General features: G+C 37.2%; 1 protein-coding gene and 3 non-coding genes across 4 annotated transcripts; all 4 read right to left on the reverse strand.

Annotated features, from left to right (window-relative positions):
* Positions 1–1,784: 1,784 nt before the first annotated feature.
* On the reverse strand, positions 1,785–1,871 carry trnay-gua (transfer RNA tyrosine (anticodon GUA)). Its single transcript is given in 2 exon segments — positions 1,785–1,820; positions 1,835–1,871. It is a non-coding gene; the product is annotated as a tRNA-Tyr (tRNA).
* Positions 1,872–1,990: 119 nt separating this feature from the next.
* trnae-uuc (transfer RNA glutamic acid (anticodon UUC)) lies at positions 1,991–2,062 on the reverse strand. The gene has a single exon. It is a non-coding gene; the product is annotated as a tRNA-Glu (tRNA).
* Positions 2,063–2,463: 401 nt separating this feature from the next.
* On the reverse strand, positions 2,464–2,536 carry trnar-acg (transfer RNA arginine (anticodon ACG)). The gene has a single exon. It is a non-coding gene; the product is annotated as a tRNA-Arg (tRNA).
* A 1,944-nt stretch (positions 2,537–4,480) lies between these two features.
* Positions 4,481–15,304, reverse strand: LOC143731491 (uncharacterized). The gene is made up of 3 exons (XM_077222453.1): positions 14,604–15,304; positions 14,403–14,489; positions 4,481–6,717 (listed from the first exon to the last, which is right to left on the reverse strand). Exons 1-3 carry the CDS (start codon positions 15,198–15,200, stop codon positions 5,143–5,145), a joined length of 2,259 nt encoding a protein of 752 aa, XP_077078568.1. The 5' UTR covers positions 15,201–15,304; the 3' UTR covers positions 4,481–5,142.
* Positions 15,305–15,447: the final 143 nt, after the last annotated feature.

Here is a 15,447-nt window from a genome sequence, read left to right on the forward strand (position 1 = left end):
ACCAACTTATAAATATTTAGGAATATGGCTCGATGAGAAGTTAGCCTTTGATGTTCACATTAATTACTTGGTGAAAAGGCTTAAACCAAGACTGGGTTTTCTTTTTCGGGAAAAAAATGTTTTTCCTTTATAGCTAGAAAAGAGAATAATACAGAGTACTATTTTACCTATTTTAGACTATGGTGATGTTGTTTACATGCATGCGTCTACATATTTATTGAAAAGGCTGGATGGCGTTTATCATGCTGCACTGCGTTTTATAACAAATTCTTGTTCACGTACTCATCATTGTTTGCTGCACAACTATTTGGGTTGGTCCTCTTTATATCAAAGAAGGAAATCCCATATGTTAGAATTTATTGTAAAGACATTAATGGGTAGACTTCCAAATTACATTACTAGTCTTCTATGTTTATGTAGAAAGAACTATAGCACTAGATCATCTAATGGGATTAAATTAGTAGTACCTAGGGTACATTCAGAGCATGGTAAATCATCTTTCTCCTACTATGCTCCATGGCTGTGGAATGAATTTCAAGCTACTGTCCCTCCTGAAACAATTCCTCCTTTGAATGTATTTAAAAGTTTACTACAGTATACAATGATTGAATCATGCTGTTGTTTTACTTGATTTATGATGAATGTTGTGCTCTGACTTTCTGGAATGTTTTATATGTGTTGTGTGTTTGTGTGTGATTTGTAGTGTGGCCATCTTGGCCAGGACTCCCTGGAGGAAGAGATTTCTTTTAATCTCAATGGGACCTTCCTGGAAAAATAAAGGAAATAAAAGAAAATAAATGTTAAGTTGTGGTGTTGTTAGGATATTACTACAGAGCCTGTGACAGTTTCTCAGTGGAAGAACTGGGATCCAGGCCCACAGACGTCTGCAAAAAACTGCTTTAAAAACCTTTGAGATGCAGGCCTCACATGTTGGGGATCTTATTGTTTTTGTTTTCATGGCAAGTTGTGGTGTTGTAAGGATATTCCTCCAGAGCCTGTGACAGTTTCTCAGCGGACAAACTGGGAACTGGGATCCAGGGCCAGAGACGTCTGCAAAAAACTGCTAGAAAAAACCTTAGAGATGGAGGTCTCACATGTTGGGGATCTCAAATTTTTTGTTTTTATGGCAAGTTGTGGTGTTATTAGGATATTCCTACAGAGTCTGTGACAGTTTCTCAGCGGAAGAACCGGGATCCAGCGTAAGAGACATCTGCAATAAACTGCGTAAAAATCCTTCGAGATGGAGGCCTCACATGTTGGGGATCTCGGTTGCTTTGTTTTCATGGCAAGTTGTGGTGTGGTTAGGATATTCCTACAGAGTCTGTGACAGTTTGTCAGTTTGCCAGGGTAAGTGACGTCTCCTCTCCTGGAGGAAAATACAAGTATTAGTGGTCTTGCTGTAAAATCTGGTAGAGGCGACAGCCAGGCTTGAGGGCAAGTCATCAGCAGACCTTCCCTGGTGGTCTAGTGGTTAGGATTTGGCGCTCTCACAGGCGCGGCCCAGGTTCGATTCCCGGTCAGGGAATGAGATTTTGCCCACCACCGGCGGTCGTGATTGTAAAATGGCGAACTACGAACTCAAGCGCTGACGCCCTCGTCGAGAAGCAGGGCCAAGGAAATGTTTATGTGTGAAAAAGAACTCCTTCGAGCCGGAGTTGAACCAGCGACCTAATTTTTTGCCCACCACCGGCGGCCGTGATTGTAAAATGGCGAACTACGAACTCAAGCGCTGACGCCCTCGTCGAGAAGCAGGGCCAAGGAAAAGTTTATGTGTGAAGAAGAACTCCTTCGAGCCGGAGTTGAACCAGCGACCTAAGGATTGCCAACTTGCCACCTACAGTCCTCCGCTCTTCCAGCTGAGCTATCGAAGGCACACTGTTTGGGGACCGAACCTCAACATATCAGGTGGCTGAATCTCCGCCACTGGCTAAAACTGCTACAGACATACATGCTGGTTGTTTCGATTAAGTGATGCAAAGACAACCCGATCTTCCCATACCGGGAGTCGAACCCAGGCCGCCTGGGTGAAAACCAGGAATCCTGACCGCTAGACCATATGGGATCTTCCTTCTACCTGGAGCAGACCCTTTTACTTTTAGTGTGTGACCGTCCCCTTTAAAAACATGGGAATGATCCGAAGGGATTGTTTACTGAATTCAATTTCATCAGGCTCAACAGAGGGAGCTCTCATTTGCCTCACGAGGGGTTCAGTTTCCTCCCATTCTTGCGATGGTATAATAGACACTACAAACTGGTCGTAAAGGAAGGTCCTTGTGACAGTACTCATGCAATGCATTTTAAAAGACGCATAGTATTGTATGGTAACCGTTATCCTACTGACAAAGCAGCCTATTGTTGGACTATCAATTTTTTATATTTCTCAACCAATCCAATAATAATAATAACAAAAACTATGGGATAAGAAAACGGCTAAGGGCTGACAGCATAGTATAAGAGGCAGAGCGAGCCAGCCAGGAGTCGAACCTAGAATGTTCTGATCCGTAGTCAGACGCGTTATCCATTGCGCCACTGACCCACTGATCAGGTGTCCGTGAGCTTACACGGCACGTGTTGGTGTTCGACTGGGCAGAGGTCTGTGATGACATCTACTTTTTCTCATGCTATTAACAGACCTGGAGCCAACATCAGGAAGGGGTCAGATGAGGGGCCTGCAAAAAAAAAACTTCAAGATGGAGGCCTCACATGTTGGGGATCTCAATTCTCAATTCAAATCTTAAACGTCAATTTAAAATTTTTAATGTACAGGCTTTTTTGCATGATGTATATAATAGTGATTTACAGTTGGTTTCAATTATACCTGATGTGGTTGATGCTTGGGATTATTTCAAATCTATCTTTCTAGAAATTTGTGATAAACATGCTCCTTTACGTAGATTTCGGGTGAGAGCTAGAAATAATCCTTGGTTCAATTAATCCGTCTCTAATCTTATTAAGCAAAGAAACGTGGCTTGGTCTAAAGCAAAGAAAACAAATGGTGAGGAGGACTGGTCTCAATATAGATTATTACGAAATAAGTGTACAAAATTAATATAAAGTTCGAAGAGTCAGTATTATTTAAACCTGATTAATGATAACATGAATTGTCCTTCTAAATTTTGGAAATTAACGAAATCTTTTATAGGATCAAATACATCCACTAATCTTCCAAAAGTTTTAAAATTGAATCAAAGATTGATTACAGACAAGCCTGATATTGTTAATACGTTTAATAGTAATTTTATTTCAGCTGGTTTGATAACAGACAATTCCTTGGTCCTTGATGAACAGAGAACTGATGAGTTGACTAATAGTGAATCAGATTTATTTTCTTTTGCCCCTGTATTGCCGTCCCAAGTTCGTAAACTACTCCGAAATTTAGACTGTAAGAAATCAGGTGGGTCTGACCAAATTGAACCAATTTTTTAAAAATTGTCAGCAGATATTATTGCCGAACCTATTGCATCGATTTTTAATTTGAGTCTACCCACTAATGTAATTCCGCCATCTTGGAAATCGGCTATGGTTATGCCTTTATTAAAAGGAGGCGATCCTTCCGATTTGAATAATTATCGTCCGATTTCTAAATTACCGGTTTTAGCAAAAGTTTTTGAATCTATTATAAATGATCAAATGAAAGAATATCTACTTAGTCATGATATTTACAACGCATTTCAGTCAGGATTTAGAGCGGGCCATAGTACGATAACAGCTACACTGCAAAAACTGAAATCTAAGAAAGGGAAAAAAAACTTATTTCTAGAAAATACATCTTTTTTTTTTGCCATGAAAGATAAAAAGTCTTATATAATACATTGCACGCTGGACTTTACATCTTAATATAAGAAAATTGGTCTTCTTCGGTCTTGACAAGTACATTTTAACTCATTTTGAGGTAGATTTTACTAGAAACAAGTGACAGTTATAAAGTGCAAGTTTTTGTGCATGTTCAATTAGATATTTGTGCTAATTTTAAGAATAATAGTACCCCTACAAATTCTAATTTCAAGAATCTTAATAAGAAAGTCAAAGTCAAATTTATGATTTTGTTTTGTTAGTCATCTCCTGTTCATGGGTTTGTGTGTGTTCAGGTATTTGAAAATTAAAGTAAGACAAATTGCTTGTGTGAACATAAACACTTGGTCAAAAAGTGGTTTGATTCTGATTTACTAAATTTCGTATCAACAAAAACATACAACAATGAATTTCATGTATGTAGAATAATCACTTGCAAAGTAACACTTAAAGATTTTTGTATCCCAGTGGCTGTTAAAACAGACAGCCCTTTACATGTGCATATCTATACGTTATAAATATCTTTATACAAGGAATATCCTGGGTTCAATACAGGTTAAGATTATCGGCAGCATTTGTTGTGTAATGTTGATGATCACAAAAATAACGGATTTAACATTTTCTTCTTAAAAAAAGGTTTGATCAACATTCTACTGTAGTTTGAGCTTAGCTTGTATTGAACCAAGAATATTCCAAAACATCACAATGATAAATGAAAAACAAAAAAAAAATTATACAGCTAAAATAGTATGCAATTTATAGAAAACACCCATAACTTTCTCACACATTTGAGGCTTTATGTAATTCAATCACATCTCTGAGGTAATACTTCATAGGGACATATGTAATGTCCCTGTGACTGAAACTGTAATACGGTGTGAAGTCTACAAGGTTGTCTGCATTTACCAGTTCAGTTGCCTCTGCCAGGTTGGGAACCTCAATTTTATAAGACATGTAGTCTCTGTCAAAACAGACTGTACTGAACATCTGACACTCAAAACAATACAAAGATGAATTTATGACAAATATGTTCCTCACAAGTCCAAATTCAGGTAGGCTACTAGCATTTGCCATACACACAAGTAATGATTTTTCACGAATGTATTTGTTTCCATTCAAAGTAATCCACTTCACAGACACTGCATGGTTTATCTGATCAACTCCAAAGTAGTCCCTTACTTTTCCTGTTAAATATGGCATGTTTTTTACTTCTGATACTGGTCCCAATACACATTCACTGGTAAAAATAGGGTGGTCGGAACTGTTTACATTCTGACAGCATTCAAACATTTGGTTATGCTTAATCAAGGACTTACAGACATTTTTGAAATTTACATTTGAAACCCATTTTTAAAAAAAACTATGTTTGGATTCGAATCTCATGCACATGTGACGTAGCATTGGTCCCAACAGTTTAATCTGGGATGGAATATGAATCAAGTAATGTTGTTTAGGTGTAATGTTGTTCTCTGAGAAAAGGTCCTTAAAATGTTTAAGATGCTGTTCAATAAGTACTTTCAACTTGTCAATAGTCTCAAGGCAAATAACAGGTGAAAACAAAATTTGAACAATCTCCAGAAGCTCAAGAATGAATGAAAAATAAGCAGTACCTCTAATCACATCCAACAGAAATGGCAATATTTTGAGTAAAACAAGCATTTGACCTGATGACTGTTTCAGTTTGTTGTCATTGGAAGCTAATGTACTGTACGCAATAGGGCTAGGCCTATCTCTAGTATCTTGTGGAGAGTATGGGAAACCAATGATATCAGCATTGAAAACATCTAGGTCAAGTTGTCCCAAAAGAACCAATTGTTTCAACATACACTTAATTTCCAAAGGAGCAATGCCCTCAAGAATGACATGCATTATATCTTGAGGTGTTTGTTGGATCAAATTGAAGGCAGGGAAATCCATTACTTTGCTCCTTCGGTTTATTCCGTATGTAGTTTTAAGGCTGTTCCTGAGATACTCAGTGCTGGCTTTCTCAATGTCACTGCACTGTCGAATATGTCTTTCTAGTGTCCTTTGCTCAAAGTTATCTTCATTAAAAAACATTTGCATGTCCTCAAAAGAACATTCACAATGTCTGCATTTACTGTACGCAAAGCCCACGCCCTCTTTAAATCCACACAACTCATGTTGAGCTAAAGTATCTCCACAAATGGAAACCACTGCTCCATATAGTTCATGTTCACCACTTGCAAGATGAATTTTCACCCCATTATATAGCTTTACCAAGTCCTCATGCAATCTTGCCAATATGGCATCAACTCCACATTCTGAGAGTTCACTTTGCTTCGCAATGGCAAGAAGGCGGATTGAAGCTAATTTTGACCTGTACTTTGGATTAATGTTTCCCAAAGTGTAGTAAAACATGAGCAATTTATTCTTTGACGCATGAGACCCAAGGGGATTGCAAATTTCGATTTCATCCGAATAAAGGATTATCTGTAAAGCAGAGGGTCTAGAAGAAAATAAAGGGTGTGACAGCATGAGTTCAGCATCTATGATGTCATAAAAATATCCACCACTGCATTTCTGGGATCCACCATTTATCATGGCAAAGACTTTTGGATGAGACAGTAATTGTTCTAAACTCTTTATCAGGGGTATATAATGGAAACATTTCATTTTTATGGCGAGATCTCTTCGTTTATCTCTTTTCTGACAACAAACTGCCGATCCAACTGAAACCTCTTCTGCTTCCACAAAATTGAATCTTTCTTTTATGACACTGTCCTGTCTATATGATGTTGAAACTGCAGCAAATGGATCTTTAAAGGAGTCAAAGAGTCCCAAAGCTTCTTGCTGAAGTTCACTTCCTGCATGTCTGTGGAATACTGTTTGTAGCTGACTCCTCAAGCTGTTCAGTAACTGAGCTTGATACTCTTGAACCGCTGCCACAACATCATTCACACCGCTCTGAAAAAAAAGAACATTAATTAGCAGGGAAATACACATTGAACATTACAACATCACTGAATGAGAACAATGATGGATCATTAGTGTGTCTCAGCAAGTTCTTTTAACAGTTTTAATAGTGGCCCATACTAATTTTAGAGCTATAATTAATGGGGCATTTTGTAAGGTATACTGTATTTATAAAATCAAATAAAAAACAGGAGTATATATATATATATATATATATAGTCGCTGTCTGATGAAAACCGCGTATGTCCATTTTGCCGATTTTGAGATTTTTCGACGGATAGAATGTCCAGGTTCATTTCCTTACACAGAATGCTTCACGTTATCTAAATGACCAATGAAAAGTTGTGAAATCATAACTGATTTTCTGATTACTGATTTTCACGTATATACATTTGGTGTCAAAACTGTCAATCACGCCGCGTATCTCCCACCCTGTGGAGGGATTTCGCCGGTCTCGTGAAGTTTCATCTTAAGCGTCTCTGGAAGCTCAGCATTGGATAGCCGAATAACACTGTGAGGTAAAGTATCAGCAAACGTTTGTTTTTGACCACTGTTCTCAAGTTATATTATATATATATATATATATATATATATTCACAAAATTACGGTAGGACTAGTGCAAACAAAGTATCAGTCTAGCCTTGCCCTGTCAGTGTATTGATTCATTGTCCCTTCATAGTTTGCAAGAGACATTTAATAGACTGAGCGTATTTAATAAACTGAGACGTAGGCTATTTAATAAACTGAGCGTATTTAATAAACTGAGACGTAGGCTATTTAATAAACTGAGCGTAGCCTATTCATCTGTCAATATGAAACGCGACTTGGTCATTCTAATTAATGATCGGAAGAACGCGTATCGACCACCGTTACTGTAAAACATGCACGCATGTCCATTTAAACTCGATTTTGGTCAAATGTGGATTATATCATTACACTGGCAAGAATATGGTTACATTTAAAGATGCCGTACCAAGTATGCAACGATACGTTCAACTGCTTTTGAAATTAGTGTTTTTTTCACTTCCTGAAAAATAACAGTTTTGGACATACGTGAGTTTCATCGGGCAGCGACGATATATATATATTAGTAAAAGTTTGGAAACATTCATTTTTATTCTAAATAGAAATCTAGAGTCTTTACTATCACTTTTAAAAAAAATCAATTTAACATCCATTAAATAGCCTCATCAATAGCTGAATAAAATTATTAATTTCTTTCAAAAAGAAAAAACTTACCCCAAACTTTTGAACGGTACTGTATTTTGTTACAAACGATTTCGATTTTAATCAATGTTGTTCTTTAACTTTTTATTCATCCAAAAATATTTAAAAAAAGTATCACAGGTTATAAAAAAAATAATGAAGCAGCACAACTGTGTCCAACATTGATAAATCAGCATATTAGATCCTAGGGGATCATGTGACACTTAAGACTGGAGCAGTTGGGCCACAGTATGGGCAATATTCAACCACTTGAAAACATAGAACTCTAGATAAACTTAATCAATCTTAAAATTCTAACTCGTAAATATGTTCATCATTTATTTATGAGTTTCTAGGCTATTTTAAGTCATAAAGTGAGATGGATATGTTGAAATTTAATGAATGGCTTGGGTTGACAGGTTGGCTATATTAATGATTGTAGTCATTGCACTAAGTGGGGCAGCGGGTCTCTAAGCCCTCCCAAGCTCAACAGCGCCCTGCATTTTTCCAATGTAAATCTGTGGTGAAAAATGGAAATGCAGCACGCTGTAATTGAGAGCCATATGGGCAGATAGGAGACTGCCCCGTCTGTTTTTATGCTACGTGAACGTAGTTCCGGACAATGCTATATCATTCCGCGTCAGCAAAGCTTATGAGTCTGTCAGTAAAGCAAACGCATCAAGGAAACCTTCGACAATCCTGGTGTTTTTAGAGGTCTTGTGGATCTTGTTGCTTCCCTTGACAGTATCATGCAGGAACATCTTGAACGCACCACTGTTTTTAGTTGTACCTCTAAAACCATTCAGAATGAGTTACTGGAAAGTTAAACTTATAGTAGTGTTCCGTTATATTGACCCCGCTAACACTGTTAAAGAGCGATTTTTTTTTGTTTTAAAACATTGGACGGTCCCACTGATGCCGACTCGATCTCTAAGGTGCTATTAGAGCAGTTATGTGTAGTTTGCTCTCCTGACAGCGAGTTTGACAAGGGGAGACTCATTGCACAAACATTTGATGGGGCTAGTGTGATGAGGAGCATCTGGAGGAGTGCGTAAGAAAGTGCAGGACATTTACCCGAATGCACATTTTGTGCATTGCTATGCACACCAATTAAATTCGATAATGGAGCAAGCTGTGTCCGTAGTGGCACCTGTCCAATATTTCTTCTCTGATCTTGGTGGCTTTTCGTCTTTTTTTTTTTTGAGATTGCCAAAAAGAACAGCAGTTCTGGATGAAATACGTGCTGTCTATGAAAATCAAGCCATTCTTCTGGAATGTTCTGAATCTATCCAGTCATCTCGAGGATTTGATTGTTACCAGGGTTTTTCCTGCATAGAGAATTATGAGGCGGCCGCCTCCGTCAAGTTTCGTGCAGCCTCCGGCTCTCGACAAATACCGAACAGACAGTCACATGCTCAGATACACTTTTTCCACCGTGACAGTTAAGTTGCGGGTTCCCGGCCTGTGTCCATTCTCAAACCGTATAGTTTGTTGATAGTGCTGCGCGGACCATAATCCACGGGTCGGCGGGGCAAGTAATAAAAACATAACATTACAATTAATCGTAATTGACAGATAAATCATTATAATGTGTTGAGTTTAATAAAAGACACGGAACTCTCATTACGGTAAAACGCAATGAACGTGCGTCACTCTTTTACTTTCATTTTCAACAACGTAATTCTCTTCAAGGAAATCAAGGAAAACATATCAGAGCTCGACATTAACGCTTGTCCGGGACACGTGTGTGTTTTTTAAGGGACAAGTGAAAGAGAATTGTACTTGCCCAACCAGATAAATGCCCTGATTAAAACTAATTTCAATATAAATTAAAAAATAAAATAAAAAATAACTAGGGAATCACTGAAACCGTGAGGATGATTCTGATTTTATTTAATTTAATGTAAGTGGCGATTGATAGACTATAGTTGATAATAATATACTGACGGTAACAAAGCTGCACGGTTTCAATTTTACCTGAAAGATAGAGCATACATTTAATGAAATTAGGGAAAAAATGCCCTTTATAAAAGGTAAAAAACTTATTCTGATAAGAGATTTTTCCAACAGTGATGTAATGAAACAGTAACAATTTAAGTTTGAAGGGAGTAAAGCCTCGGTTTAGGCTATCAAGGAGATGTCATTTTGCCAAAAGAAGAACTTTTATTTTAAATAAATGTTATTTTAAAGCAGCCTACTTCAGTGTGATATTTTACCATATTATCATGCTTAACACTGAGAATTTGAATAATTGTAATGTGATGATTAGATGCAGATATTAGGGCTGCTCGATTATGGAAAAAATCATAATCACGATTATTTTGGTCAGTATTGAAATTGCGATTATGTAACACGATTATTTCATGACTTTGGGAACGTGTTGCATTTATTAAAAAGACACCTTTCAACAATTCTTTAAAAATCGAAATTTTTACATTTATTGTACTTTTTGAACTATTAAAATAAATAATATAACAGATACATCAATAAGTATTTTAATAATTCACGCAGGTCTGCCACTTATAATGCGGTAAATTCCCTCACAAATATTGATTCACTTTAGCAAGTATATTGTACGAGTAGCCTAAATTAATCCACGGATATTATAAAATCAAATCTGCGTGCAGCATCTTCTCTCTCTCGGTCTCTCAAAATGTGTTGGACAAGGCAAGTGTCGAAACTAAACTCGCATTTAGGAATCGGGACATGACAGAATTGTCACTTGCACAATCGGGCCAGCATTGCATCGTAACTAAAGTTGATAATTTTCGCTTCTTTTTAAGTTTTATCAGTTTAAACATTCAAGCTGAGAGAGGTTATGACTTCGGGAGGGCGGATGTGCACGTGTCATACAGAACACAAGACAAAATAAGAGTGTTCTTGCCCAACAGAACATGGCAAAATAATAGATTTTAATATTAAAAACTATTTTTAATAGTAATGGGGGGGGGGGGGGGATATTATAAATATAAAATAGATATTTATTTATCTATAAATAAATAGATTTATTTATCTTATTATTAATATACATGATCAGGATTTTACCACCACCGCCTCATTTTGAGCCAGGAAAAAACCTTGGTTACTATAAGAGAGCCTAAAATTTCTTCTTGGATCCATTTCATTTAGTCATGCCCCACGTTGACATCCTCTATGCATAGCTTCAAAAGCGAGGAACTGACGCAGTAGAGGCACACAGAGTCACAAGAAGTTTTGTGGATTCTATTGGCAAAATGCGTGATGATGATGTACCATCTCTTTGCATAAAATATAGTGGCATGCAGTCTAAACGAAAGAGCATACCCAATTTACAGCAGATCGCATTTGAAGTTTGTGTCACTGTAATAGCCAATGCCAAAGGCAGATTTGATTTCACAGGGCATCTGTCAGCTGCGATCTTGTTCTACAACATGCTTTTTTGTGAATTGTCAAATGACTTTTCTAAAGAAAAATTGAAAAGGGCTGTTGATGCATACCCTATGTAAAATCAACAACGTCTCCAAACAGAGCTCTCGTTGATTTGTGACAATTGACCCTTCGCAGGGACTTTGATTGACAGGCGATCTGACCAATCATAATCCACCATTCGCTGAATCCGCCATTTTTGTCCGACAAAGCAGTCAGGAGAGTTAGTAGATTAACGTTGGAGGATTTGAACTTAAAAAACGGAGTGTACTGACGTCTTTCAACGGTTAAGACAACATTCATTCATATGTTCACTCATGTTTATTTGATGCTATAGATTAACTAGGAGGAAGAGATGATCGGTTCACGAGCAGCTTTAAATGAGGCGTTACTGCAATCGGTCAGACACAATAAAGAGCCTCAAAACGGTATTTATCGTTTAAATGGCTTTAAAAAAATGACCAAATTTGAAAGTTGATACTTTGTTTCATATCAAAAGTAACCTGTTCGTCCTGTCTGTCAGCGCGTTGTCAATGTCCTCTCAGATCCGCGATGTATTTTTCACTGCATGAGAACATGGTGTAAAGTGGGAACGGCGTGGCTTGTCGGACATAGTAACAGTAACTAAAGGGGGCAGGTCTTTGCGAACGGTCAATTCCGACTTCGGAGCAGTCATATTTTTGTGCGGAGGTGCAGTCACATTTCACATTTATAATCAGGAATAATTTAAACGATGTGTGCTCACAGAAACAATGAAACTCCTACCTATCCTGATCACAACGCCAATGACAACTGCCAAGTCTGAGAGATGTTTCTCCACCCTTAAATAAGGCTGCACGATTTGGGGAAAATGTCATATTGCGATTATTGAGTTCAATATTGCGATTGCAATATAATAAACAAATGGTTTCATGAGTGAACTTACTTGGTTCTCAAGTAAAATGCACACACAGATCAGTGATAATTCTGAAATGTGTATTTCTCAACTCAAACTAGAAACAGCAACTAAATGCACTGCGTTTTCAAATTAAAATAATATTTTTTACAAAATGAAATATTGACATTTGCATTACTGCAAACTTATTTGTCTTAATAGTACAATAGTAAAAAAATAAAATGTCATATTTACCTGTGCCCTTCCTGTCTAACAGGTAGACCTAGGACATATAGCCTACCGAAATTGAATAAAGTTATCAAACAGTCTGCACTGCATAAATTAAATATATATATATATATATATATATATATATATATATATATATATATATAATAAAATATTATATATATATATATAATAAAATATAATATAATATAATATATATATATATATATATATATATATATATTTATATAATTAAATATAGACTAATCCTTATTAAAACTACAAAAGTTCTTAAAGGGATAGTTCACCTAAAAATTAAAATTCTGTCAGTAATTACTCACCCTCATGTTGTTCAACCCCGTAAGACCTTCGTTCATCTTCGGAACACGAATTAAGATATTTTTGATTAAATCTGAGAGCTGGATCACTCCTCCATAGGCTTCTAAGGGATTGAAACTTGTTCCCCGAAAAGTCATTAAAGACATCGTTAAAATAGTCCAAGTGACTACAGTGGCTCAATCTTCAGTTTATCAAGCGACGAGAATACTTTTTGTGCGCAAAAACAAACAAAAATAACGACTTTATTTCAACTATTCATTTCCTTCTCTGTGGGCCTCTAGTCAGTTAACTTAGTGTAATAGCGTAAATCTACGTCACACGTAGGCTCACTATTGGCCGACGCTGGTCATGTGTGTGATGTGTGTGACGTACAACAACAGAAGCTCTACGCTTTTACACAAGTGAACTGACTCGAGGCCCACAGAGAAGGAAATGAATAGTTGGAATAAAGTCGTTATTTTTGTTTTTTGCGCACAAAAAGTATTCTCGTCGTTTGATAAACTTAAAGGATTAGTTCACTTTTTAAAAAACTTTTGCTGATAATTTACTCACCCCCATGTCATCCAAGATGTCCATGTCTGTCTTTCTTCAGTCGAAAAGAAATTAAGGTTTTTGATGAAAACATTCTAGGAGTTTTTCTCCATATAATGGACTTCATTGGGTACCAAACGGTCCAAGGTCCAAATGACAGTTTCAGTGCAGCTTCAAAGGGCTTTAAAAGACACCAGACGATGCATAAGGGTCTTATCTTGCGAAACGATCGGTCATTTCAAAAATAAATAAAAAAGTTTAAGTTTTATAAGCACAAATGCTCGCCTTGCTCTGTTCTGTGATGCACGTTCGTGACTCTCCTGTTCGAACTCGTTCATCAAAATGAACAAATCTTTTTTCGAGTCATTTCGTTCGTTGAATGCCTTGAGTGAACGAAATGACTCGAAAAAAAGACTAGTTCAAAATTAACAAATCTCTTTCGTGCATCACAGAACAGAGCAAGGCGTGCATTTGTGCTTAAACAAACTTTTTTATTTATTTTTGAAATGACCGATCGTTTCGCTAGATAAGACCCTTATGCATCGTCTGGTGTCGTTTAAAGCCATTTGAAGCTGCACTGAAACTGTCATTTGGACCTTGGACCGTTTGGTACCCCATGAAGTCCATTATATGGAGAAAAATCCTAGAATGTTTTCATCAAAAACCTTAATTTTTTTTCAACTGAAGAAAGAAAGACATGGACATCTTGGATGACATGGGGGTGAGTAAATTATCAGCAAAAGTTTTTTAAAAAGTGAACTAATCCTTTAAGATTGAGCCACTGTAGTCACTTGGACTATTTTAACAATGTCTTTAATAACTTATCGGGGCCTGCAAGTTCAATCCCTGAAGAAGCCTATGGAGGAGTGATCCAGCTCTCAGATTTAATCAAAAGTATCTTAATTCATGTTCCGAAGATGAACGAAGATCTTACGGGGTTGAACATTATATTTTTTATTATATTATATTATATTATTATATTTTTTCTGTATATTTGATCAAATAAATGCAGGCTTGAGCATAAGAGACTTCTTTCAAAACGTTATGGGTCTTAAATGCACACACACAAGCTGTTTCTTTTACTGATACTTACCTGTGAGAGATGATGTTTCTCTCTAGCAGTCATCACAATAGAAGTGGCATGTCTGGATAGCACATCATCACTTGATAATTCATCATTCTAAACACGAAAAAAACATTACAAATATTAAATACTTGAATGTATAATAGTTACATAAGAGACTACTGCTACTGTAATGATATTAACAACATAATAACTAAGTTATTAATTTACCGTGGTTTCTTGGGGGAAGCGTGAAGAACAGGAGTCATCTGAAGGCCTGTTTTGACCGAGTAGAGAGGGATTCGAATCTGAAGTTTCATTCGGTACATCATGTGGGTCTGGGTTTTGAGGCGACTGTAAAACGGTGTTACTGTTTAAGCCAGCGAATACTGTTTCACCAGTGTCAAATGCATCAAAATCACCAAAATGTTCCACAGGATCAGCAAGAGAGGGTTGTAGATCCACATTACTTCCCAATGTCGTTTCATTATCCGAACTGTTACTTGAGTTGCGAGTATCCTGAGTATCCACCGCCGTTGGTCCACTATATGCCCACAAATTGTTGCTGTTAATCGTTCTTCTAGGTTCACTGGCTGACCTCTCTCTCCGATGTGATCTGCTTCTACCCACGCCATCTAGATATTGTGAGTGTGTTCGTCTGATGTGATACCAAAAAGAGTTGTAGACTCTGTACTCTTTAGTGCACCCATCTATTCCACAAATCAGGCGGAAATCTGGACTACGACTATGTGCAAAATTGATGTGACTCAATAAAGATTTGAGAGAAAGAGCCACAAATACATAACAAATGACGCAGCGCCGAATCATTGTTTCCGGTGAAATTAAAGCAAGCTTTGTACCTCAGATAAAACCGAAGAGTTGAGTCTAAAATCGTATCCTAAATGTATCTTTCCACCGCAACCAACATGCCAAACTAACACGTACAACACAGGATGAGGAAGAGAACCGCGCGCGCATTGATCTTGTGACGCATAACGTTTTGTAATACGCATGCGCAATCAACGCGACAGCTGCAGCGAATGAGGAGCAAGGAAACGAAGTCAGTCAGTGGCAC

The sequence above is a fragment of the Siphateles boraxobius genome, unplaced genomic scaffold (assembly GCF_051911475.1).
Source record: "Siphateles boraxobius isolate OS27281-9 unplaced genomic scaffold, OSU_SipBor_1 87, whole genome shotgun sequence".
NCBI lineage: Eukaryota > Metazoa > Chordata > Actinopteri > Cypriniformes > Leuciscidae > Siphateles > Siphateles boraxobius.